Source organism: Neophocaena asiaeorientalis, unplaced genomic scaffold, assembly GCF_003031525.2.
Source record: "Neophocaena asiaeorientalis asiaeorientalis breed wild unplaced genomic scaffold, Neophocaena_asiaeorientalis_V1.1 scaffold7, whole genome shotgun sequence".
In the NCBI taxonomy this organism is placed as follows: Eukaryota; Metazoa; Chordata; class Mammalia; order Artiodactyla; family Phocoenidae; genus Neophocaena; species Neophocaena asiaeorientalis.
This window is the reverse complement of record NW_020185337.1, coordinates 1,200,966-1,224,334: the sequence shown is the minus strand read 5'-3', so window position 1 is coordinate 1,224,334 and position 23,369 is coordinate 1,200,966. Positions and strand designations below refer to the sequence as shown.

The 23,369-nt window shown below is 40.2% G+C and overlaps 1 protein-coding gene across 5 annotated transcripts in view; it reads left to right on the top strand.

Annotated features, from left to right (window-relative positions):
* Positions 1-23,369, top strand: part of ARHGAP10 (Rho GTPase activating protein 10) — a 321,959-nt gene that overhangs the window by 120,593 nt on the left and 177,997 nt on the right. For all 5 annotated transcript variants that reach the window (XR_003002000.1, XM_024736121.1, XM_024736122.1 and 2 more), the window contains exons 6-10: positions 2,228-2,338; positions 4,397-4,501; positions 12,491-12,620; positions 15,626-15,732; positions 18,302-18,396. Coding sequence is in view for 4 of the 5 variants with exons in the window: in XM_024736121.1 (XP_024591889.1) it covers positions 2,228-2,338; positions 4,397-4,501; positions 12,491-12,620; positions 15,626-15,732; positions 18,302-18,396 (548 nt within the window). In the remaining variant the exon portion in view is untranslated. The remainder of the gene's footprint in view (positions 1-2,227; positions 2,339-4,396; positions 4,502-12,490; positions 12,621-15,625; positions 15,733-18,301; positions 18,397-23,369) is intronic.

The following is a 23,369-nucleotide window of genomic DNA, read 5'->3' as shown; positions in this document are numbered from 1 at the left end:
TCCCCTATCTCCGTTTTATTAAATACTCAACACACTCACATTGTTTTTCCTGGGAGTTGTGTCTGTTAACTGCTAGTGGCTGAACTCTCCATCTCTGGATATTAGAGGCATAAAAAAATCATGATTTTTATGAGTGTTAGGTAGAAATTCTCATTTTGGCTTAGTAACAAACACTCTTATTATAGTTAAACATTACTTTAATTAAAAAAGGATATGATGCCAAAAAAATTATCACCTGTTAGATAAATACTTTTTTTCCCCCAAATTAAAAACTTTTTGTGGTGGTAAAATATACACAACAAAGCATGATTTTAACCAAGTTCAGGCATGCAGTTCATTCAGTGTCATTAAATACAGTCACACTGTTGCCAATAACCACCACATTCCAGCTCCAGAGCCCTTTCAACTTGAGATACTGAAACTCTGTTCCCATTAAACACTAACTTCCCAGCCCCCTTGTGCTTCCAGCTCCCCAGCGGCCACCATCCTACTTCCTGTCTCTGTGAATTTCACTGTTCCGGCTACCTTATCTAAGATAAATCATACAGCATCTGTCCTTTTGTGACTGGCTCATTTCACTTAGCATAATGTTCTCAGGGTTCATGCATGTTGTAGCAGTGCCAGAATGTCCTTGCATTCTGTGGCTGACTAATGTTCCATTATCTTTGTAGACCACATTTTGTTTATGCCTTCACCTGTCGGTGGACACTTTGGTTGCTTCTACCCTTTAGCTGTTGTGAATAATGCTACTGTGACTGTGTGTGTACAAGAATCTCTTTGAGTCCCTGCTTGCAGTTCTTGTGAGTGTATACCCAGAAATGGAATTGCAGGATCATATGGTCATTATATTTTTAAGTTTTTTTTTTTTTTTTAGAGAACTGCCATACAGTTTTCCATAGCAGCTGCCTCATTTTACATTCCCCCCAGCAGTGCACAAAGTTCCAGTTTCTCCACATCTTCACCAATACTTGTTATTTTTCTGGGTTTTTTTTTTGTTTTTGTTTTTTATTTTGGTGGGGGGAGGTAGGGTTTTTTGGATTATTTTCTGATATTTTTTGTTTAAGTGTGAGGTGGTATCTTGTGGTTTTGATTTCTATTTCCCTAATGACAAGTGATGTTCAGCATCTTTCTCTGTGCTTAGATATGGCCTCTTTGGAGAAATGTCCAGATAAATACTTCCGGACATAAAATTAGCTGAGTTAGGAACTACAAGATGCCTTGTAAGAACAGTTCTGAGGACCAGAGGTTTCACTACTGGTCCTCTGTGGAGCCATCCCCTCTCTCAATTCCCTTCTAGTTAGACAAGAGAAGCTGGAACCTTTCTTTGGAATAGTCGGTCTCCTGACCATCTGGTGCCTGTTCCCTCCCAGGGGACAGGACATGGTGAGGACTTAGGAGAGTGACTGCCTGCAGATGGGCTTCCAGCCCAGGCCTCTCTGCAAAAGCCAAGTTCTTGAGATGGTGCTGCCACTTCCTCACCTGCTGCCCTCACTCCTGAGAGCTGTGGCGGCTGGAATTTGCTCAGCCCTCCTTCCCAGGCCACTTCATTCTTAGGCGATTTGTTAATGGAAATAATGTTTATGTAATTTGGGTTCTACATGTGCGGTTCCACCTTGGGTGTCAGTTGTGGTTGGGTATGTTTTTCATGAAGTGCCTTTTTTTTTTTTTTCCATTTTCAACATTGTTTTCTCCCATTCTGAGGGTTGTCTTTTGGTCTTGGTTATGGTTTCCTTTGCTGTGCAAAAGCTTTGAAGTTCCATTAGGTCCCATTTGTTTATTTTTGTTTTTATTTCCATTACTCTAGGAGGTGGGTCAGAAAGGATCTTGCTGTGATTTATGTCATAGAGTGTTCTTCCTATGTTTTCTTCTAAGAGTTTGATAGTCATGAAGTGCCTTTTACTGTTTGATCTTCTGTCCTTCGGGGTCAGTCTCATCACAGAGAGCAGGGGTTTGCAAACTATTTCTGTAGAGAGTCAGTTAGTAAATACTTTAGACTTTTGAAGATCACGAGGTCCCTGTTGCAACCACTCAAGTCAGCTGTTGTACCCGCAAGTCTACATAGGAGATGCGTAAAGGAGTAGTCCTGGCGCTGGTCCAGTACAGCTTCGTTTAGAATAACAGGCAGCAGGCTATATTTGGCCCATGGACTGTAGTTTTGTAGACCTCGGGCAAAGAGTTTCACTCCGAACCATCTCTAATTTGACTGGCCTCCATTATTTTAACATAGGCAGATATCCAAGTGGAACAGAACCGGCAACACTTTTACGAACTGTCTCTTGAATATGTGTGTAAGCTTCAGGAAATCCAAGAGAGGAAGAAGTTTGAGTTTGTGGAACCCGTAAGTATAAATAGCAAGTTGCTCTGCTAGTCGAATTTCGTGATAAAAGAGGAATGTGTTTCTTTGAAGATCTAATTTATGGTTGCTAGAGGCTGTGGTGCGTAAACACGAAGCAAGACAGCGTAAATTGTACACAGTGCACCCAGAGCCATGAAGTCAAAGAATCACTTCTAAATAGTGGTTCTCGGGCTTATTTGCACAGCAATGTGTAATGAGTATTATTCCTTTTGCTATATGGTCTCAGGGACTCTGCAATCAGGTACAACTTCTGCCATCCTAGCTGTAGCTCCACCCTTAAAAAAAAAAGTCCCCACGAAAGAAATTATATTGGAATGTGAGTGAGCGTGGGATATTTATGGGATAATCTTTATTCAAGTTTGTTCTAAAGCAAGTGCATCCATCCAAACCTTGGTACTTTCAGCAATTATTGGTAACCAACTATTTCTAATACAATTCACAATGCTTATGCAACCTAAGTTAAGAACCAGCATGTGGAACATTTGAAACTATTTTGTAAGTTACTCTGACATTTCTTTTTTTTTTTTTTGCGTTACACGGGCCTCTCACTGTTGTGGCCTTTCCTGTTGGGGAGCGCAGGCTCAGCGGCCATGGCGCACGGGCTTAGTTGCTCCGCGGCATGTGGGATCTTCCTGGACCGGGGCACGAACCTGTGTCCCCTGCATTGGCAGGCGGACTCTCAACCACTGCGCCACCAGGGAAGCCCTCTGACGTTTCTTTATACTTATTTTAGAAACACATGATTTTTTTTTGTGCTTATATAGATGCACTCTGAGAGCTTCAGTTACTTATATGTTAACATATCTATGAATATATGTATCTTTTGAATCAAAATATAAAGGGTATTTTATACTGTGGGTTTTAGCAAAAAAAACCAGAGGTACACTGAGATTCATGACTGTCAAGATTCACTTTAATTTTAACATAGACTATATTGCATGTGATTTTAAAAAACAGCTTTATTGAGATATAATTCACATGCCATACAATTTACCCACTGTGTGTATGATGTTGAGCAACAAACCAAAAAAAAACAAGTAATGATTCATTAAAAATTAGCATTCGTGGAAGCTATGGTCCAGTGGAGTAATTGAATTACCCTAAATTAAACAATTAGCGAAAACCTCCTTAAAGCTTACTTTTTATGTGAAATCATAATAATGGACTACATTTTATATACTGAGCATTTACAGTGCCCAGTCATTGTTCAGGTTGTTGTTCTAAGTACTTTTCTGTGATCATGCATGTATTCCACACAGTACCCTACTGAGGAGATATTTTAATTATCCCACTTAGCAAATGTAGACACTGAAGTAGAGAAACTTCAGTAATTTGCCCCAGTTGGGAATTGACCCTTGCTGGCCACTTGACGTCAGAGTCCCAAATTCCTTACCATTATGCGGTGTGACATTCTGAAGACAGTGAATCTCAGGATTTCCTTAACCCTCACCCCAAATCACTCTTACTCTAGATTTTCTCACATGTGGGGGAGAAGCAGTGCCCTCTGATCAAGGGGGGCAGGTGAAGAGTTTGTAGGAAACTCAGGGCTTAATTACTGCCCTGCCTCTGCCCCTCTCTGCTCCAGTCACTGAGCATCCTTGTCAACAAAACAGAGAGGTTACTCTGCACTGGATGCCCTTCGAAAGAGCTTTTAGCTCTTTGATCTGTATTTCACTTGCCTTATAGGTCCTATCGACCTATAGTGATAAGGTTTCAATTATAAATGAATATAGGGATTCTCTTGACTCAAAAGGACAAATGGGTGATGTAGAATTCCATTTCTCCTATACAGCATACTGTAAAAGCTGTCTAATGGCTCTGATACTTAAGGAAAAAAAATCACAAATCCTTTTATTTTTTTTATAGGGACCAATTAATGAATAATATGCAGTTAGATTTAGTTGAATTCTAGTGACTTCCTTTTAATTATTGTACTTCAATAGAATCATAATGAGATGAGGCAAAATACGTGGCTTTTTAACTTATTTTTTTCACTGAGATTTTTTGGGTGCTAATGTCACCTTTTCTCCTTTGTTTTAGATGCTGTCATTTTTTCAGGGAATGTTTACTTTCTATCATCAAGGCCATGAACTTGCCAAAGACTTCAATCACTACAAAATGGAACTACAGATCAACATTCAGAATGTAAGAAAACGGAAGCTTTCTCCTAAAAAAGATGTTTGAGAAGTGTAGTTTTGATTTCTTTGGTGTATGAAAAGCCTTAAACCAAGACCAGGCTGATCTGTTGGTACCGAGAAACTGAGGCTACGTTGCCACCTTCTGGCCAGTTCTTGGTGTAACAAACTGTTTTCCAGGAAGGGAGGCTCCGAATTCTGCTGCAGCCGGCTCTGTTTTGTTTTGCTTTGTTTTTCAAGAATTCATTTCCTATAATTTATTTTTCTTCCCTTATTTTCAGAAAAGTCATGAAGTATGTTTTTACAATCAAAATTTCACATAATTTGCCTTATTTTTCCAGTTTTATTGAGATATAATTGACACACAACACTGCGTAAGTTTAAGGGTTACAGCTTAATGACTTCACTTATTATATCGCAAGATGATTTCCGCATAAGTTTAGTTAATATCTATCACTTCGTGTAGTTAAAAAATTTTTTTTCCTTGTTATGATAACTTTGGCTATCTACTCTCAGCAACTTTGAAACGAGTCATGTGGCAGTGTGACATAGTTATTCCGCACTTTGTGAGGCAGTTCTAAGGATAACCTCTGTTGTGTAAGTCTAAGTCTGCTCTGTATGAAACAGACAAAACAGTCCTCCACTTTAAGTTTAAGGCATTTCAATTCTAATTTAACTTTCTTCTGTTACTTGTATGTCTTATTTGATATTTATTCCCAGATAGGCTAACAGTTCCAGTGGAATTTCTTGCCTGTGTTTTGTGCCTCCCTATTCACTAATGTATTGGTGTTCACAGTTGCTGTTGGCCCTTTATTGTTTTCCTAGGAAATGTATGGTTTCTGTTAGGTCTTGGATAAAGAGTTTTTTTGAGACCTGTTAAACAGTATAACGTATGTGATTTTGATCAGAAGGTGGTAGACGTTTTTCCTTTCGACGCTTTTGTTGATTTTGGAAGTGTCCTCATTGAAAAGCTATTCAAGTTATGTTTAATGTAACTTCAAACCTTGTTAAAAACACAGTGAGTGAGTTTTGGGACAGACTCTCAACCCATCCTGAAAGACATACAAGGAGAAGGATGGGGATCTCTGTGCTGTTTGCTGCCTGACCTTCAATTTCTTATAATCTTAGAAATTGAGGACTAATGGTTTTTGTGTAGATTTTGTTTCAAGTTATTTTGGTATAGTTGTTCCCTACATTTGGGAATGTAGGTAACGAAATCTCTTGTGTTTTGTAATTTATGTGTCAATTTGTATTTGAAGATTCTACATTCTGTTCAGTTAAATGACTAAAAGAGTACATTCCTCCCTACACCCTCCAAGATCAGTGATATAAGGTAATATAATTTAAAAATATGTCAAAGTGTATATATGTAGATTAGTCCTAACTTCAAAAGTGTCTCTGTAGGTAGTAGAACATTTAGTCTAATGATACTGTGATGTATCAGAATACTTCTGTAGACAGGAGAACACAGCGTTTGTAAAAAGAACATTACATAGTTAGTTTAGAAGATTAGGTTATAATCCTGATTCTTTTTTTTTTTTTTCCCCCTCCACTAACTGTATAACTTGTGTCTGTACCTCATCTGTCAAGGGCAGGGCTGGCCTGGATGAGAACCTTCAGGCATAACTGATCCATAATTTGTGTAAAATGAGGAGGCAGGGTCCCTTATTCAAAAATGAAGAATTTCAAGACAGCGATGGCAGAGCATTAGATCAAGTGCGCGACCTTCTGAGGGCAGGGCTGTGGGTGACGGCACGGGCTACCTGCCCGTGAAGCCAGCCGGGCCTCAGGGTCTGGGGACACATCAGCGTCTCCTGGGGGCTCCAGAGAAAGTGTCCATGCACAACTTGCTTATGTGGAAGTTCATTTATCACACCCACCCTGGGGTCAGGGGCCTATAGTTACCTTAATACACCAAAATAATTTCAGCGAGATTCAAGATTTAAATGGGAGTGGGCAATACTCAGGCATGAACTACGGTAAGCAGCACTTGAAGACAGCCTGTCATGTGAAATGGGTCAGCTGGTCAATGGAATCTAACTTAGTCTATGAAGAACCTAACACACGTACTCGGTAACTTTCATTTCCCATAAAGAACTGGGCGAAGAACAAGCTACTGGAAAAAATCTTTTCCTGTGTCCTCTGGAACTTCAGGATTGTCATCAGGAAGTTGCCTGGGGTCCTCCACCTCTCTGCCTTTGGTTCTGGCTCTTTCTGAGGCTGCAGCTCTGCTTGCAAGTAGAGGCTCTGCCTTCCGCCTCACCTTCAGTGTTGAGGACACCTGATCCGGAAGTCGCCTGTGCTCTTTACTTTTGCTTCTAGCTCATTCTTTGCCCTTCAGAAATACCAGAACCTTTGAAACACATGCCACTCAATTCTACTTCACCTGCTATATCTCAGTATTGCTGTAATTCACTACTTTCTTGGCCATTTCTCTCATTCCCTTGAGGATGTCAGCTTTTAGCATATCGGAGGGAAAGTGTTGGCTGCGTAAAACTACGTATTACAAAAATCCCAGCTGTGTGTTACTTTTTTTTTTTAATTGAAGTATAGTTGATTTACAATGTTGTTAGTTTCAAGTGTACAGCAAAGTGATTCAGTTATACATACATATGTATATATCTCTTCTTTTTCAGATTCTTTTCCATTATAGGTTATTATAAGATTTTGAGTAGAGTTCCCTGTGCTACACAGTAGGTCCTTGTAGTTTATCTATTTTATATACAGTAGTGTATATATGTTAATCCCAAACTCCTAATTTATCCCTCCCTGCCCCTCTCCCCTTTGGTAACCATAAGTCCACCTTCTACATCTGTGAGTCTATTTTTACTTTGTGAATAAGTTCATTTGTATTATTTTTTTAGATTCCACGTATAGGCGATATCATGTGGTATTTGTCTTTCTCTGTTTGACTTCTGTGTGTTACTTTTTATGCTATGCGTATTTATGTATTGAAAGAAATATACCGAAATGTTGAAACCAAATCTTAGAGTGAACTATATGTGCACTATAATGGTAGAGATAATTTTGGTCAACTTTTAGGTATTTTACTATAGAAAAAATGACAAAAACCATTTTATAATCAGAAAAAAAGGTAAAAGTTATTTAAAAGTGAAAATAACCTATTTTCACCCAACTGGTTTCACCTTTTCTGTTGTAAAAATGGTTAGACCTTTTTTTTGAGAGAGATTCAGTCTTTTTCCATTTTCCATAATCTAGAGTAATTAATGGACAGCAAAAAAGAGCAAGATCGTTTTTAAAAAAATAGACTTTGCAGAAGAATGTAAATTACATGAAAATTAAAAGATATTAAAAAAACGAATTAAAAATTTTTGTGATTTCTATCCCCAAAGGAGACTAGAATAGAATTCTTCTCAGGAAGAAGTAGAATCCTAAGAAATTTTAGGGATTCCGAAAGAGTACCCAGAAGATACTAAGAATGGGGAAGAATAATTTAAGGATATGCACAGATATTTTTGTTACAGTTTTGTGAGCAAAGTAGAATACTAAAGTGATAAACTATGTTACCAGGAAAAAAAGAAAAAGATTGGAAGTGACTGTGTAAAAATATGAACATGATTGTTTCTGAGAGATGAGTTTCTGGTCACTTTTTAATCTTGTTTATACCTCCTCTTTTTGCCTCCAGGCAGGGCTGTTTGTGCTGTCCCCTCTCTCTGTTTTATAATGTTGTGAATTAGCTTTTATAACCCCCCAAAACAATTTTTTTTGAATGTACTTTCTCTTTCAGATAAAATTTTAGTTTGATATTGAAGATTCTCTTTTTTCCTTTGTTAGGGAATAATTGTCACTTTTCAGTGACTTAATTGCAATTAAAATAATAATGCCACTTACATTTATTTTGTTGCCATGTGCCAGGTGTTGCCTACGTGCTTTTCTTTGGATTGTACACATTTAGTCTTCAAAGGTGTCCTATGATGTAGATTTTTTTATTCCTTCTTCACAGATAAGGACAGTGAGGAAAAAGAACTTGCTGGCGTCATACTGCCTTAAGGCCAGGGCAGCACTGGAACTTGGGCAGGCTCATTCCAGGGCCCAAGGCAGTTGCTTTCAGATTCAGTGTTGGTGTAGAAATGGGTTCAACTCATGGTGTATCTGGGGTCAGTAAATAGAGGAGCTGGGGAACATCCTGACATGGCCATTTGGGTTCCCTGGACCTTAACAATTTCTGGGTAACATGGGAGTCCCTTTAATGGTAAGATCTCAGATTTAGGTACCGATGGTAAACCTCAGCTCGCGTCTACCTCTCAACAGTTCTAACCTGCGTTCCCCTCACTCTCATGGAAGGTGTCCTTCGGGTGTTTAGACTTGATCACCTGTTGACCTGGCATCCGCTGCACTCCATTCCTTACTCTGTCACCTCCCCATTCATAGGGCACTTGAGGAGATGTTTGAGGATTGCAGTGAGGGGTGTGTGTTAGCACCCTACCCCTTCTTTTCTGTTTTATTATTTTGGGAGGTTACTAAAGCAGGCTGCAGGGGGCCCACCCCTGATGTTTTACAGCTGCTTCGTGAAACCCTCTTTATATATATATATTTTTTTTTAATTAATTAATTTACTTTTGGGTGTGTTGGGTCTTCGTTTCTGTGCGAGGGCTTTCTCTAGTTGCAGCGAGCGGGGGCCACTCTTCATCGCTGTGCACGGGACTCTCACTGTCGCGGCCTTTCTTGTTGCGGAGCACGGGCTCCAGACGCGCAGGCTCAGTAGTTGTGGCCCACGGGCCTAGTTGCTCCGCGGCATGTGGGATCCTCCCAAACCAGGGCTGGAACCCGTGTCCCCTGCATTGGCAGGCAGATTCTCAACCACTGCGCCACCAGGGAAGCCCCTCTTTGTATTTTTAATTATTCTTTTGCTCCCTGAATGAGGTCATGGGGCCAGGATGGGAAAACTTAAATGAAAAATGGCAATCTGTACTTGGAATTAGCCTTTGCCATCTGCCTGTAAAGCTTTATTTCTGGGTAAAACTTAGTGTGAACAGTGCCTCATCTTCCCCCCTCTTTCTTTCCTCCTTAAATATGGGTGTGAACCTGTGCTAAGCCTGACCTGCCAGTTTTGTAAAGTACTCAGATGTGTCCGAATTCCAGCTTAGTCTCCACATTGAATTCTCCTCCCCCCAGTAGGTGATGTGATGAAATATTTAATTTATAAGACTTAAGACTCATTGGCTTGGAAATTTGTTTATTTATCAAAGCATGCAAGGAAAGGCAATACAGCAATGTTGTTTTATCAGCGTTGGAGAACGCTAGGCTATTGTGAGGATTAAAGCACCGTAAACTGCTCTCAGTCGTGTCATTCACAGTGTAAACACTCTCATGTGACCTATGGTAACACTTAAGATCTATCATTATTATTATTTGATGATATCTTCCTATTCAGCCAGAAATTAGAATTGGAAATTGCTAGGTTCCAGCCACTGTATTATTTGTGCTCAAATTTTGAGAAATGTAATTTTCACCCTCATTTGTAATTTGCCTAAAATGATACATTAAAAAATTTAGCTGAACCTTCCTTTCCCTTCCCAGTGCAGAGTCACATCTGAGGAAGGAGGGCAGTGGGGGCAGGGTGTACCACGTGGAGGGGTCTGTGGCAGTGGGAGTGGGAAGGTGCAGAGGCAGCACGTACAGAGGAGGTACAGAGGCAGCATGTACAGAGGAGGTGGCTGGCATATTTGGGAGCTTGGTTACGTTGAGCAGATACGTTAATTGAGCAAAGAAGTAAATCTGTTGAGAATAATGGGAGCCAGGTTTTTTACTGTCTGAAAAGAAATGTGGGTGGGCTAGAAAGAAACCTGAAGTACTGGATTGGAATTAAGTGTAATGGTATGAACTCATGGATTTTAAGATAGATAGGTACAGAAGTTGTGATGTGTATATGTGCATATAAATGTGTATATATATAAATGTATTCACACACATATATATATACATACATGCATTTTCTCAATCTGTCTTCCAGGAAGACCTAGAAGCAATAGCACCCCCTTAGCTGTGAGCACACTGTCCCTAGATTTAGAAAACACTGGTTTCTAATACTACCAGAGTGAAATAAGTCAGAAAGAGAAAAACAACTGTCGTATATTAACGCATATATGTGGAATCTAGAAAAATGGTACAGATGAACCTATTTGCAGGGTAGGAATAGAAACACAGACGTAGAGAACAGGTGGGATGAATTGGGAGATTGGGATTGACATAAATACACTACCAGGTATAAAATAGATATCCAGTGGGCACCTGCTGTATAGTACAGGGAGCTCAGCTCGGTGCCCTATGATGACCTAGATGGGTGGGATGGGGTGGGGGAGGGAGGTCCAAGAGGGAGGGGATATGGGGATATATGTATATGTACAGCTGATGCACTTCGTTGTACAGCAGAAACTAACACACCATTGTAAAGCAATTATACTCCAGTGAAAAAAAAAATACTACCCTCCCCTGTAAGGAACAATGACTCCTTTGGAGAAATGGCTGATTCTAGGACTGGGACAGAGAAAGTATAAGGTAAACCTGGGATACCTTTTTGGACCAGAGGGTAAGGGGTTACTCAGAGAATTAAGGGGGTATGTCAAGAGAAACAGGAGCCAGCTAGAAGGGGCCTCTGCTGGTCAAATCTAGGACAATTTGAGCATTAACTTAAATAATGAGAATTTGGGATACAACTCATTAAGTTAAGTGTGTGTGCGTGTGCGTGCGTGCGCGCATGTGTGCACTAGCATCTATACATACATGACGTGCACATATGTGTGTATATGTGTGTGTATGTATGCATAAGTATTAGATACACAGAGATAGAAAGAAGTGAGGGTTGTGGCGAATCTCAGTAAACTGACAAAGCAGGTGAATAAAATTAGGGTATAATCAGTATTAAGATGGGGACAAGAAATCCCAGAGACATGAGAAACAGGAAGGCAGGAGAGGGAACAAGCCGTTAATAAATGAGTCCCACCCTCTTTGCAGCCCTGTACATTCTTATAGTACATAAACAAATTAAAAAAAAAAAAGCTCTCAGCTTGTGTTTGAAATAAGCCTCTGCAGTTAAGTTTCCCCTTTACAGTGTACATTTATCAGACTCTCCACCCCCCTAAAAAATGTACTATTCTATCATTTTTCTGCATTTAGAACTCTTGGTAACCCCTTTCATTGTAGGGAGGAGAGAGGAGGAATTTCAATAATAATTTTTCATCTTAGCTCTTCCACAGTTTCACATCAGCAGTTTTTCGGTATTAATACAATTATTTTTGAGTGTAGATGGAGGAAATGTCCAGAAACTTGGTGGTGCTGACTCGTCGGGTTTGCCTGGGTATTTTCGTCACTTCACCTTGCATGTCCATTTTCAGTCCAGCCAGTTGACAGAGATATTGACATCCCAAGTCTCCTGGGCTTCAGAAATGTGATTTGTCTTTTTAGATATCAAAGACATTATTTGTAAGTGAGATTCCCCCCTACTTCCTTCTTCTATGAAGAGACATCATTTTCAAGTGCAATTGCCATGACCTGGAAAAAATGACACTGATATTTATTAGTTTGCAAAGAAGAATTAAGTTTTTCAGATTCTGAATTCTTAGACATATTGCTGAATAATAGTAATGAGTCAGATTGATTGTTGCAAAGGAAAGACTTCCCAGATAGATATTTTATGGCCTATTTTTTTTAAATGTAAGATTTAGTAATATTGTGGGACCTGCAGGCAGGAATTCTCATGTTGAATAATAGAATTATTCTTGGTGTTAGAAAGCTGCAAAAGTAAATAACCTCTAGTAGCCTTGGTTTCTATAGCTCTGTTAACTACTTAACCACTAATTTTTTTTTCTTTGCACAGTGATCTCAACAAAGAGATACATGGGAAAGGATGGGTATATTTTGAGAAATTTGTACAAAAACACTACAGATTTAATTATAGTTATCCAGAGACTTAAAAACGTCCATGAAAAATCTCCTGTGGGAACTTAAAACTTGTATGTGTTTTTAAAATCCTTTTCAGACACGGAATCGTTTTGAAGGAACAAGGTCAGAAGTGGAAGAGCTTATGAACAAGATTAGACAGAATCCCAAGGACCACAAACGAGCGAGTCAGTTCACAGCGGAAGGCTACCTGTATGTACAGGAAAAAAGTAAGAGGCTCTCCAACAGTGATGAATAACTAATTAAAAATTAGTTTAAAACTCTCACTGTAACTTGATACTTTTGGAGTAATTATTCCTACCGCTTTCTTGCTCTCTCCTATCCTGGAAGGCATACGTTGGATTTTTTTGGGGGAAAACACATTCCTGCTCTAGGGAGGGGACAGTGAGATTAGGAACTCTGTGAGCACCCTGCTTTCCAGCCACACCCCCCGAATTCTGTGCCACACTTTGTTAAAACTTGCTTGCAAGGGAGCTGGGATTTGGTGACAGACTGAAAGCGATGTGGGATAGTACCTTTTTCCTCATTTCCTCTCATCCCCACCCATCTTTATCTCACTCACACACACAGACACACACACACACATTCATATACGTATGCACCCCTCTCCCCATAACTCTGTTCCTCCATGTTAAAGTCAAGAAGGACATATTTCTCTTCTTCTGTCACATTATTTCTTTGCACATTTATTTGAGATCGTTTTTTGTTCTTGTTGAAATTTTCAGGGCAATTGCATATGGCTACAAAAAAATACTCCTAGTTGACATGCTAACTTGTCTCACTGAATTTTCAGCATTGTTGCCGTCTTAGTTGTTATACAGTGTGTAGAGTATCCTTATTTTGAAATTAAGGCACCCCAAGACGATTTCAGACTTCTGACAGTTTGGTCTTATTTTAACGAAGCTCTTAAAGTTTACCTCTTCAACTGTAGGGCCTGATTGCTAGTCAGTAAGGGGAGGAGTATGTGAAAATGTTTCTGTATTTCCTGTTTCTCTCCCTTCCCACCGGGCGCTTTAGAGTTTTTGTTTAAGTGGCTGATTTACAGGATTTTCAAACTGAATAACTTCATAGCAGAGAGACTCATGGAACAGCCATGAGATACGGGTGTTCATGTTATATGCAGTCGCAGAATAGGGGTTCTTTTCCCATTTGCCCTTATTTAATGTGGGCTTAGCCTTCACGGCTCATGATGAACAGTTACTGGCATGGCAGAACTCTAAATTTTTCTAATTTTTTAATCTTTCTTTTTTTTTTTTTTTCAAAAAAACTGAGAGGTAATTTATTTTTACATATTTTGGTTGAACAGTAAAAGCATGCCGTTTCTAAAGGTGCCGTTAGGAACAATAGCACAACAGCTATTGAAGTGTGTATAGAGTGAATGTTTTATTTTTTAAAAATTGTATTGAAGTATAGTTGATTTACAGTGTTGTGTTAATTTCTGCTGTATAGCAAAGTGAGTCAGTTATACATATATATATATTCTTTTTCATATTCTTTTCCATTGTGGTTTATCACAGCATATTGAATATAATTGCCTGTGCTGTACTGTAGGACCTTGTTGTTTATCTGTCCTATATTTACTAGTTTGCATCTGTTAATCCCAAGCTCCCAATCCTTCCCTCCACCTTTAATTTTCTTTTTATCCTCTTAATCTCAGTTTGTTTATTTAATCTGAAAGAACTAAAAATACGGGGTGGAGACATGAGAAGGATAGAAATTTTGTATTATATGTCCAAAGCGAAAAATCGCAAGAAATTTTGAGTTTTAGATTCATAACTGTTGCTTAACTTACTGGCTTTGAGAGAAATGGGGCTGAAATTGGACTGAAAAAACAAAAAAAAAACAATAGTGACAGAATTCTTCACTTGTTAGCAGTATGCCAGGCCCTGTGCTAAACTCTTTATCCAACTTGTTTCATTTAATCCATTAAAAACCCCTGTGAAATGGACAGTGCTGTTATCACCCCATTTACCAATGAGAACATGGAAACACTGAGGAGTAAACAGTGTTTCCTGGATCATACACCTCCTCAATGCTGGAATTGTCCTAGGCTGGAGTCCGTGTTGTACCCTCTCCTGCAGTATTGCCTGAAGCTTGGATGGTGTGAAAAACCATCACTAATCTCTATGCTCAGAGCTGGTTGAGTAGGGTTGGGTGGTGTCAGGAGGGGATGGCAGCTTAATCAGTGAAGGACCTTCCTTGATATTTGGGACCAAAGACTCTGAGGTTTGGCTTTGCCATTTCTCAGGCATTTGGTCTAAGCCTAAGACTTTTTAGATTAAAAAGACAGTAGGACTTCCCTGGCGGTCCAGTGGTTAAGACTCTGTGCTTCCAATGCGAAGGACAATGGGTTCGCTCTCTGGTCGGGGGAACTAAGATCCCACATGCTGCAAAAAAGCTTAGCTTTACCATTGTTAGTAAGGGCAGCTACTTACAAGGTGCTTTAGTGGATTTAAAGCACTAGATGGATTTATAGACTAAATGCTTTTCCGCACTGTGACTCTACAGTTCTGTCATTTTTTAGAGGCCAGAATTGAATCCAAAACCATCACATATATTCAGTGGAATTCTTGAAACCCTCATGAGCTCTTCATACGTAGACACAAACAAGAAGCATAGTTTACAATTAAGAGATTTTCAGGTATGAGATAACAGTCTAGCAAATTATTTGAAAAGTATGTCTTTAAATTACTTCTGTGTTGCTGAAAACTCTTAGGACAGTCTCTACGAGCCTTCTTATTTCTCCTTGTTTTTCCCTTATCTGAGACTAGCTGTGTTGCTGATTTGTTTCCTTGAGCTGTGTTAGTTACTGCTTCTTGGGTTTTTCCTCTTCACGATTGTGTTTGGAACTCTGCATATTTGCTTCTTTACGAGGAAAAAATGTCCTCATAAAGGAAAAATAAAGTCCTATTTCTTTTCTTTTTCTTTCTTTTTTAATTTAATTTTTATTTTATTTTTTAAATTTTTATTGGAGTAGAGTTGACTTACAATGTTGTGGTAGTTTCAGGTTACTTTTTATTTTATATTGGAGCAGAGTTGATTAACAATGTTGTGTTAGTTTCAGATGTACAGCAAAGTGATTCAGTTATGCATATACATGTATCTATTCTTTCTCAAATTCTTTTCCCATTTAGGTTATTACAGAATATTGAATAGAGTTCCCTGTGCAATACAGTAGGTTCTTGTTGATTTAAAGTTATGTTTCTTGTTGAAGGGCCTCCTCCGTTTGGTTCCAGCTGGGTCAAACACTACTGCATGTATCGGAAAGCGGCCAAGAAGTTCAACATCATTCCGTTCGAGCACAGATCTGGGGGGAAACTAGTAAGTCTTTGCTCTTATTTATTTATTTAAAAAATATTTATTTATTTATTATTTTTGGCTGCAACAGGTCTTAGTTGCAGCACGCAGGATCTTCACTTGTGGCATGTGGGCTTCTTAGTGTGGCATGCATGTGAGATCTAGTTCCCTGACCAGGGATCGAACCTGGGCCCCCTGTATTGGGAGCGCAGAGTCTTACCCACTGGACCACCAAGGAAGTCCCAAGGCTTTGCTTTATACTTCATATTCTCTGTGAGGTGGTCTTTGAGGGTATCTTTTTTTTTTTTGCGGCATGCGGGCCTCTCACTGTTGTGACCTCTCCCACTGCGGAGCACAGGCTCCGGACGCGCAGGCTCAGCAGCCATGGCTCACGGGCCCAGCCGCTCCACGGCATGTGGGATCTTCCCGGACCGGGGCACGAAACTGTGTCCCCTGCATTGGCAGGCGGACTCCCAACCACTGCGCCACCAGGGAAGCCCAAGGGTATCTTTTTAATGTTGTTTTTATTCACTCATGATAAATACTTTCATTTTGTTTTTAGAATGAAAATTTTTTTTTTTTTTTTAATAGGCCAGAAAATAATTCCTGTGTTTTCTGAATTGTTGGCATTTGTTTTTATGGTCAGATTTTTTTTTTTTTTTAAGGAGAAGAGTAGAATCATTTTGTGTCCCTGTTATTGGAAGATCCAGTTAACACCTACAACAGACTTTCGTGACTCAGTGGTTTGTCTGCTCAGGATTTACCCGGGAGGCCTGATGGGCACACATAGATTCATACAAATGAAAAGATTATATAGAGTAGATGATCTGTAACGAAGTTTACTGTTTTTTACTTAAACTGTAATGTTCTCACTTAGATACTCCCCATTTAGCTTACTCCTCCCACAAAAGTAAAAAGCAAAGGAGCTCACGATAGCTGGAAAGGGCGAGAAGCCCTTAGGAGCTGGCTGGGTAGGAAAGGTGATCTTTGTTTTAAAACGGAAACTGCAGCTCATGGCAACAATAGCAGTCAAAACAAAGCTCCTCCCACTAGTGTTGCACGTATCTGGTAATGCATTTTAAGGTTAATTCATTGCTTGCTGGGTGGATGGGCATAATTTTTCTTATGTGAATACAGAATTAACCCAAGTTCACTTGTATTTACACATACTTTGCATCTTCCTGAAAAATATTTAAAGCCGCTTATAATACAAACGCATTTTTGTGATATTGAAATAGACATGGAAAATCAAGTCCATGGCAAAGAGGAGGAAGTGAGGTTGTCACCCTTGGAGGGTGATGGGTTAAAACTGAGCGTGAGAGTTTTTATCGTCGTTGTTTTGTGGTGGTAGTGTTGTTTTAAAGATCGCGGTAATTTATGTTTGTCAAATGTAATGTGTCAGACGCATAGAAAGCAAAATTTGTTAAGTGAAGCGTAAAATATAATAAAAGAGCAAATTCCATGAATGAACAGCAGCAGTGCACAATTCATTCACCAAATGCCCGCGATTATTTCACATTTCAGAGGGCCACTGATATAATCAAAAGTTGTAGTAAAAGGATAAATACGGGTTAACTTCAGCATCTCTATACGTTTCAGTTATAAACTGAGCATGAGGTTGGAGTGTGAGTTTCCTGTCAAGTCCCAAGACATGTCTGCTTAGTGGTGTCTTTCCGTTTTAGCTACCAAATAATAAAAAATCTATTTAGAAACATGACTGATATTTTGAATAATTTTATATTCAAATGCTTGTTTAATATTAGAGCTCCCCATGTTCCAGAAGATATTAAAATAGTCTAGAAGTGTTTACTCAGACTCCTTACAGTTTCTCACTGAGAACCTGCTTCTGCGTTGCTTCTGTTTCCTGTTTTCTACCTCTTTTTAATGCTCTTAAAGAGCATGATGGGGATGGTTTAGGGAGGTAAATGGTACCATATTTAAACAAAAACTCAGGAAAGATAAATTCAGGGTGATTCAATTTAAGAAACAGCAAAACCATATAGTTGGAGTGCTTCCAGCTTTAGATGCTCACAATGGCTGATCCAGGGTCCTTAGTGTACTTTTAGGTAGATTCCTGTGGAACTGAAGTTTTTATAGGTCAGACATGGTTACATGTGGACTGTTTTATATGGTATAACGTAATGTGACATGCAAACACATTATCCTTCTCTTAACGAGGGGACAATAAGAGAATAACAAATATAGGCATGTGGAAACTGTATTGTTAACCCACCTCTTAAAATTAGCACTGCTAAGGTCCGGTTTAATTTTATTGTAATCAAAGCAGGGTCTTGAAAACCTTAAGAAAAGGACAGTGACGAAAAAGAATTTGAAAAAGAATAGATACATGTATATGGATAACTGAATCACTTTGCTGTACATCTGAAACTAACACAAGGTTGTTAATATACTTCAAGATAAAATAAAAAGTTAAAAAAATGGCTACGACTCTAAATAAACTGGTTTGAAAGAGAATAAGATAGAGGAACCTAAAATCTGAACCTTGCTTCCTCCCCCCATCAAATATAGGGTGCTTAATTCTGTATATGTTTATACTGTAGTTTTTGAGAATGTTTAAAATGATTCTTTGCAGGGGGATGGAGAGGTGTTCTTTCTGAAAGAATGTATCAGAAGACATACTGACTCCATCGACAGAAGGTTTTGTTTTGATGTAGAAGCTGCTGACCGGTAAGTTATTGGCATTATTGGACTTTATGAAAAGAGTCATTTAAAAAAATGATTTTAAAAAAATAGAAGTTAATTGCAACTGAGATGTCTGTGGCCTGGGAGAGTGGTATCTTGTTATCTTTCCAGGCTGTGTATTCACTGTGGGCTGTTTCGTCTTGGTCACTATGTTTAGCTGTGCAGTGATAGCTTAGCCTTGGCTGAAGTTTGGCATCATTTTAACTAGTGTTGTCACTTAAAAAATGACCTTGGAGCATTTCATTGTTGATCTAAGCCTTCCATGTATATACTCTGTATGTGGTGGAGGGTCATAGGCAAACTCTGTTTATTCAAAGACTAGTTCTCGTTTTTTCTTGTGGTATGACTTTTAGTTATTTAGTTAGAAAAGAATCTTTGCTGGAGAGAAGGAAGTAAAAAAAAGAAAAAGAAAAACGAAGCTTGTTTGTCAATATTACTACTTGTCTGGCATTATTTCTGTGTCCTGAAGCACTAAGGAAAATCACGGTACTCGTAGAATACTTCCTTTTTTAATGGCTGACACTGTGGAGGTTCCTTGCCAGCCCTGGTTTTGGTAACAATGGTCTTCAGATAACACTGTTTCATACTTGTATAATAAAAGTTTGCAATATGAGATTTTTTAAACACAAGTTCATTTTAGGTCAGGACCCAGGAATACAAAAATAATTAATTCTTCTCTTCCCTCAGATGATATAACTGAGTCTATGGTGTTAGTGCAGAGGGGGAAGATCTGTGCTTTACTTTCCAAAAAATGAATTGAAGACCAGGTACATAAAAATGTGCTCTTATGCACCGTGATAAATATGGCCCTACAAAGAAAAGGACAGAAGGTTTAATATGCATTTTGCCAAGACTGGAAAAAAATGAAAGGGAACGTCATTGTGAAAGAGGTTAGATTTCAAGCCAGTTAGGACTGGTTCAAAAACTTTAAGAAGAGATTTGGGCTGTGTAATACAACTTGAGCATAAATATGTGTGCATACACCCATTGTAAGCATTTACTGAGTTTTCTCTAAGTGCCAGTGTTCTGAATTCTTCTGTGCTTTATCTCTGTTCATCCTCAGCCCAGCTCTATCAGGTAGACATTATCCTCCTCATTTTATGGTGAGAGACTGGGGCCTAGAGAGCTTAAGTGATTCTCCTAAGGTCACGTAGCTAGTAAGTGGAAGAGCTGAGATTTGAACTCTTGCATCTGCCTCTAGACCCTAAGCTCTTAACCACTGTGCTGCAGGCATCAGAGTATAACCATGTAAGTGTGTTGTTTCCTAAATAATTGACAGAGGCGAGTCAGCAATGCTGTCTACTAGAAAATGTGTTCGGTGAGATTCATCTGCTTTGTCTCGAAAGGATAATTCTAGTACTTCCATATAGTAACGCAATTCGTATTATTTTTGTCCAGCCCTATATTTTCTCTGAGACCTTGATCATGCCAAGTGCTCTTCTGCAATCGGGATCTTTATTACGATTATAACTACTTTCCATCCCTCGTAAAGGTTGATGAGGGGTTACTATGGAGTTATTTCCCTCATGATATCATCTTGTAAGGAGACTCTCAGAACTGGGGGAGACCTTAGAGATGATCTAGTCTAGTGGTTTTCAAACTACTTTATAGGGATGCCTTCTTTTCAAATAAAACCTTTACATTTATGCATATGTGAAATAGAAAAAAAAAAAAAGAGAGTTCCCTTATTAAAGTGGGGTAGGGGGCCTGGATCCTTACCCTCTCAGCTTCATTCTTGCAGAAATCTCTAATTTATTTCCATTGACACTCAGAGCTGCTCTCTGGGAACTGGGTGTAGAGGGACCACTAATCTAGTCTAAGTGATTCAAGGAAGGCATACAGAGGGTCTGACGTCTAAATTGATAACTGAAGGCTTATTTGGAGTCAGCTGGGATTGAGACACATTCCAGGCAGAGTGATGTATAATATATGTAAAGTCCTGGAGACAAGAGAGAGCGTGGTCCGCTTGAGGTTCCCCCCCGCCCCGGGGGACACCCAGCGTCACTGGAGCAGAGAGCCAGGGAGTATGGGACAGGAGGCTTGAGAAGGGGGGCAAAGGCCTGACCTTGAGATATTTGAGCTTAACCTATTAAATGGTTTTAAGCAGGGCACTGAGTGATAGAGTTATATTTTTCAAAACTCACTCTGGCAGAGTAGAGAAAGTTTAGAAACGGCAGGAGTGGTTGGAAGGGTTATGGATTGGTGTGGTGGAGCCGGAATGGAGCCCAGCGCATCTGTTTGAGGGAGACTTTTAGAGACAAATTTAGAGAGAAGTTGGATGTTAGAGTATAGAGTGAAGGAGGGGAAGGAAAACACAGGAGGCTGAGGGTGGAGGAAGATGATGAATTCAGTTGTGGTCCTGTTGAGTTAGGTTGCGGTGAGCTGTTCAGTAATACACCCAGCAGGAAATTGAGTACAGCACTTGGCAGCTTCAGTGGCATTGGACTTGGTGTTTACCATCTACCTCCTGCAGCTCTCCCGTCCTTTGACTGTCTCCACAGTGAAACAGGCAGGTCCTCCCCCAATTTGGGCACCTTTCCATTTTCAGCCATTGCTCCTCAAGTGTTATTTCCCATTGTTGTCTTGTTTGTGTTTCGCCGTCCATTCACGTGGTTTCACCCTCAGAGTGTCTCTCTACAATCTGTATCTTTCTTACCTTTTCCGTGTTTGGAACTACTCTTATTTATTTATTTATTTTGCGGTACGCGGCCCTCTCACTGTTGTGGCCTCTCCCGTTGCGGGGCACAGGCTCCGGACACGCAGGCTCAGCGGCCATGACTCATGGGCCCAGCCACTCCGCGGCATGTGGGATCCTCCTGGACTGGGGCACGAACTCGTGTCCCCTGCATCGGCAGGCGGACTCTCAACCACTGCGCCACCCTGGAAGGGAAGCCCTGGAACTACTTTTAGAATCTTCCTTACATGGTGTGTCTCCAGTTCTCTTCCTTTTATGCTTTTCTTAGTCATTTCAGTATCATTTCAGATGATTCATGTAGAACTTTGCATCTTTCTCCTTCAGCTCCTCTCCTTCAGTCACCTGTTCTTCACCTTCCCTCAGCCATTCCCTCTGTGCTCTCTCCTTAGATAGTGTCCTTACGAGGACAGGCACCCCCTCTGTCATCTCAGGTGCAAGGCTTTCTCCTTCTGACACCACCTTCTACTCTTCACTGCTTACTCTTTTCTAGTAAGTATCCTTCGCTTACAATCAACTGATCCTACTGTTCTCAGCCCCTCACACCCTCACTTCTTTCCTTGCCAAGTGTGAATTTCAGTCATTCATTAAAGTCACTCTTTTCAGTACACTCAACTCCATTGCCCTTCCCTCCCTTTACTGTACTTGTCTGCACAGCTCCAACTTAAGTTAAGATTCACCTCTGCCTTCTCTCTTTCTAGAGAAATGTATTCTACCATGTTCACTGGGATCACTTCCGATTCCTGACCGTTGGCTTCAAATCCCATTAATCCCAACCACAAATCATGTTCCACTGTCTTAGTTCCTTCATTCTCCTAGTTGATGGATATTTCATAGTTTCCTCCTTCTCTAAGCCTCTGGCACTGCCTCCCGGTCCTGATGAAACAGAGGTAATTCGAAGAGCTCATCCACTGCCATGGATACCTGCGCCATCAGCGGTACCCACCCTGCTGTCCCCATCACCATGGGAACTGTGTTCCTGACTGAGGCCAGCCTCTCTGTCTAGCTGTTTCCATTCTCTCTTCACCTCCCCTCTCTCCTGGTTTAGGATGTCACTCAAGCACTTCTTCCTTTCTTTCTTTTTGACACCAGCTTTGCCCTTTCTACTAGATGAATCCCATCAGTGTACAAAACTGATTCTTAATTTCATCCATCTTTTAAAAACACCGCCACCACCATCACCAGTGCAAAAACCCCGCCTTGACCAGTCTTCTCTTTTGTCTGCTGCCCATTTCTCTTCTCCCATAAACAGTAGAAATTCTTCTTCTTTTTTATTTGTTTTTTCTCACAGCGTTGGATCTCTGTTGCTGTGCGCGGGCTTTCTCTAGTTGCAGCGAGCGGGGGCTACTCTTCATTGTGGTGTGCAGGCTTCTCATTGCGGTGGCTTCTCTTGCTGTGGCTCATGGGCTCTAGAGCGCAGGCTCAGTAGTTGTGGTGCATGGGCTTAATGGCTCCGCGGCATGTGGGATCTTCCTGGACCAGCGATCGAACCCGTGTCCCCTGCATTGGCAGGTAGATTCTTAACCACTGTGCCACCAGGGAAGTCCCAGAAATTCTTCAAAAAGCTCTTATATTCAGGTCTCCCATTTCCTTCCTCTTGTGCTCCTTTGCGTCCTCTTCAATCAGGCCCTTGCCTCCACCTCTCCACTGGGTTTTTCTGTTGTTGCTGTTAAGGCCATCATGTTCTTGTTGTGCTACAGCCAGTGGGCAGTTCTCAGTCCTCTTGTTCTTTCCTGGCAGTAGCATCGGATGTGGCCAGTCACCCTCTCCTCTGTGATACACTTGCTTCACGTGGCTCAAGAATGTCACACCTGCCTGCTTTTTCTCCCACCCCAATGGCTTTTCATCTTTTTTGGACTCCTTTGCCAGTTCCTCGTTTTCCAGACCTCTTGATGTTGGAATTCTCTGGAGCTCAGTCGTCAGATCTCCTCTCTGCAGCCATAACGATCTCGTCCAGCCTCAGGACTTTCCATGCTATCCATGCGTTGGTAACTCCCCAGATTTAGCATCTGTACCTGAATCTCTTCCGTGAACTCCAGGTTTTTATATCCAGCTGCCGACTCAGTTGCTTCTGGGATGTGTGATAGGCATTTCGAATAGTGCAGAGGTTGGAGAGACTGAATGGTTTTTGTAAAATTTCTAAGAATTCTTGGGGGAAAGAAGATATACTCTCTTTATGGACCCAACATTTTATATGGGCATATTAATTCAATCTTATCATATAAATACCACCATGTAAATCTTTTAAAAAGAGTAATACATTCTC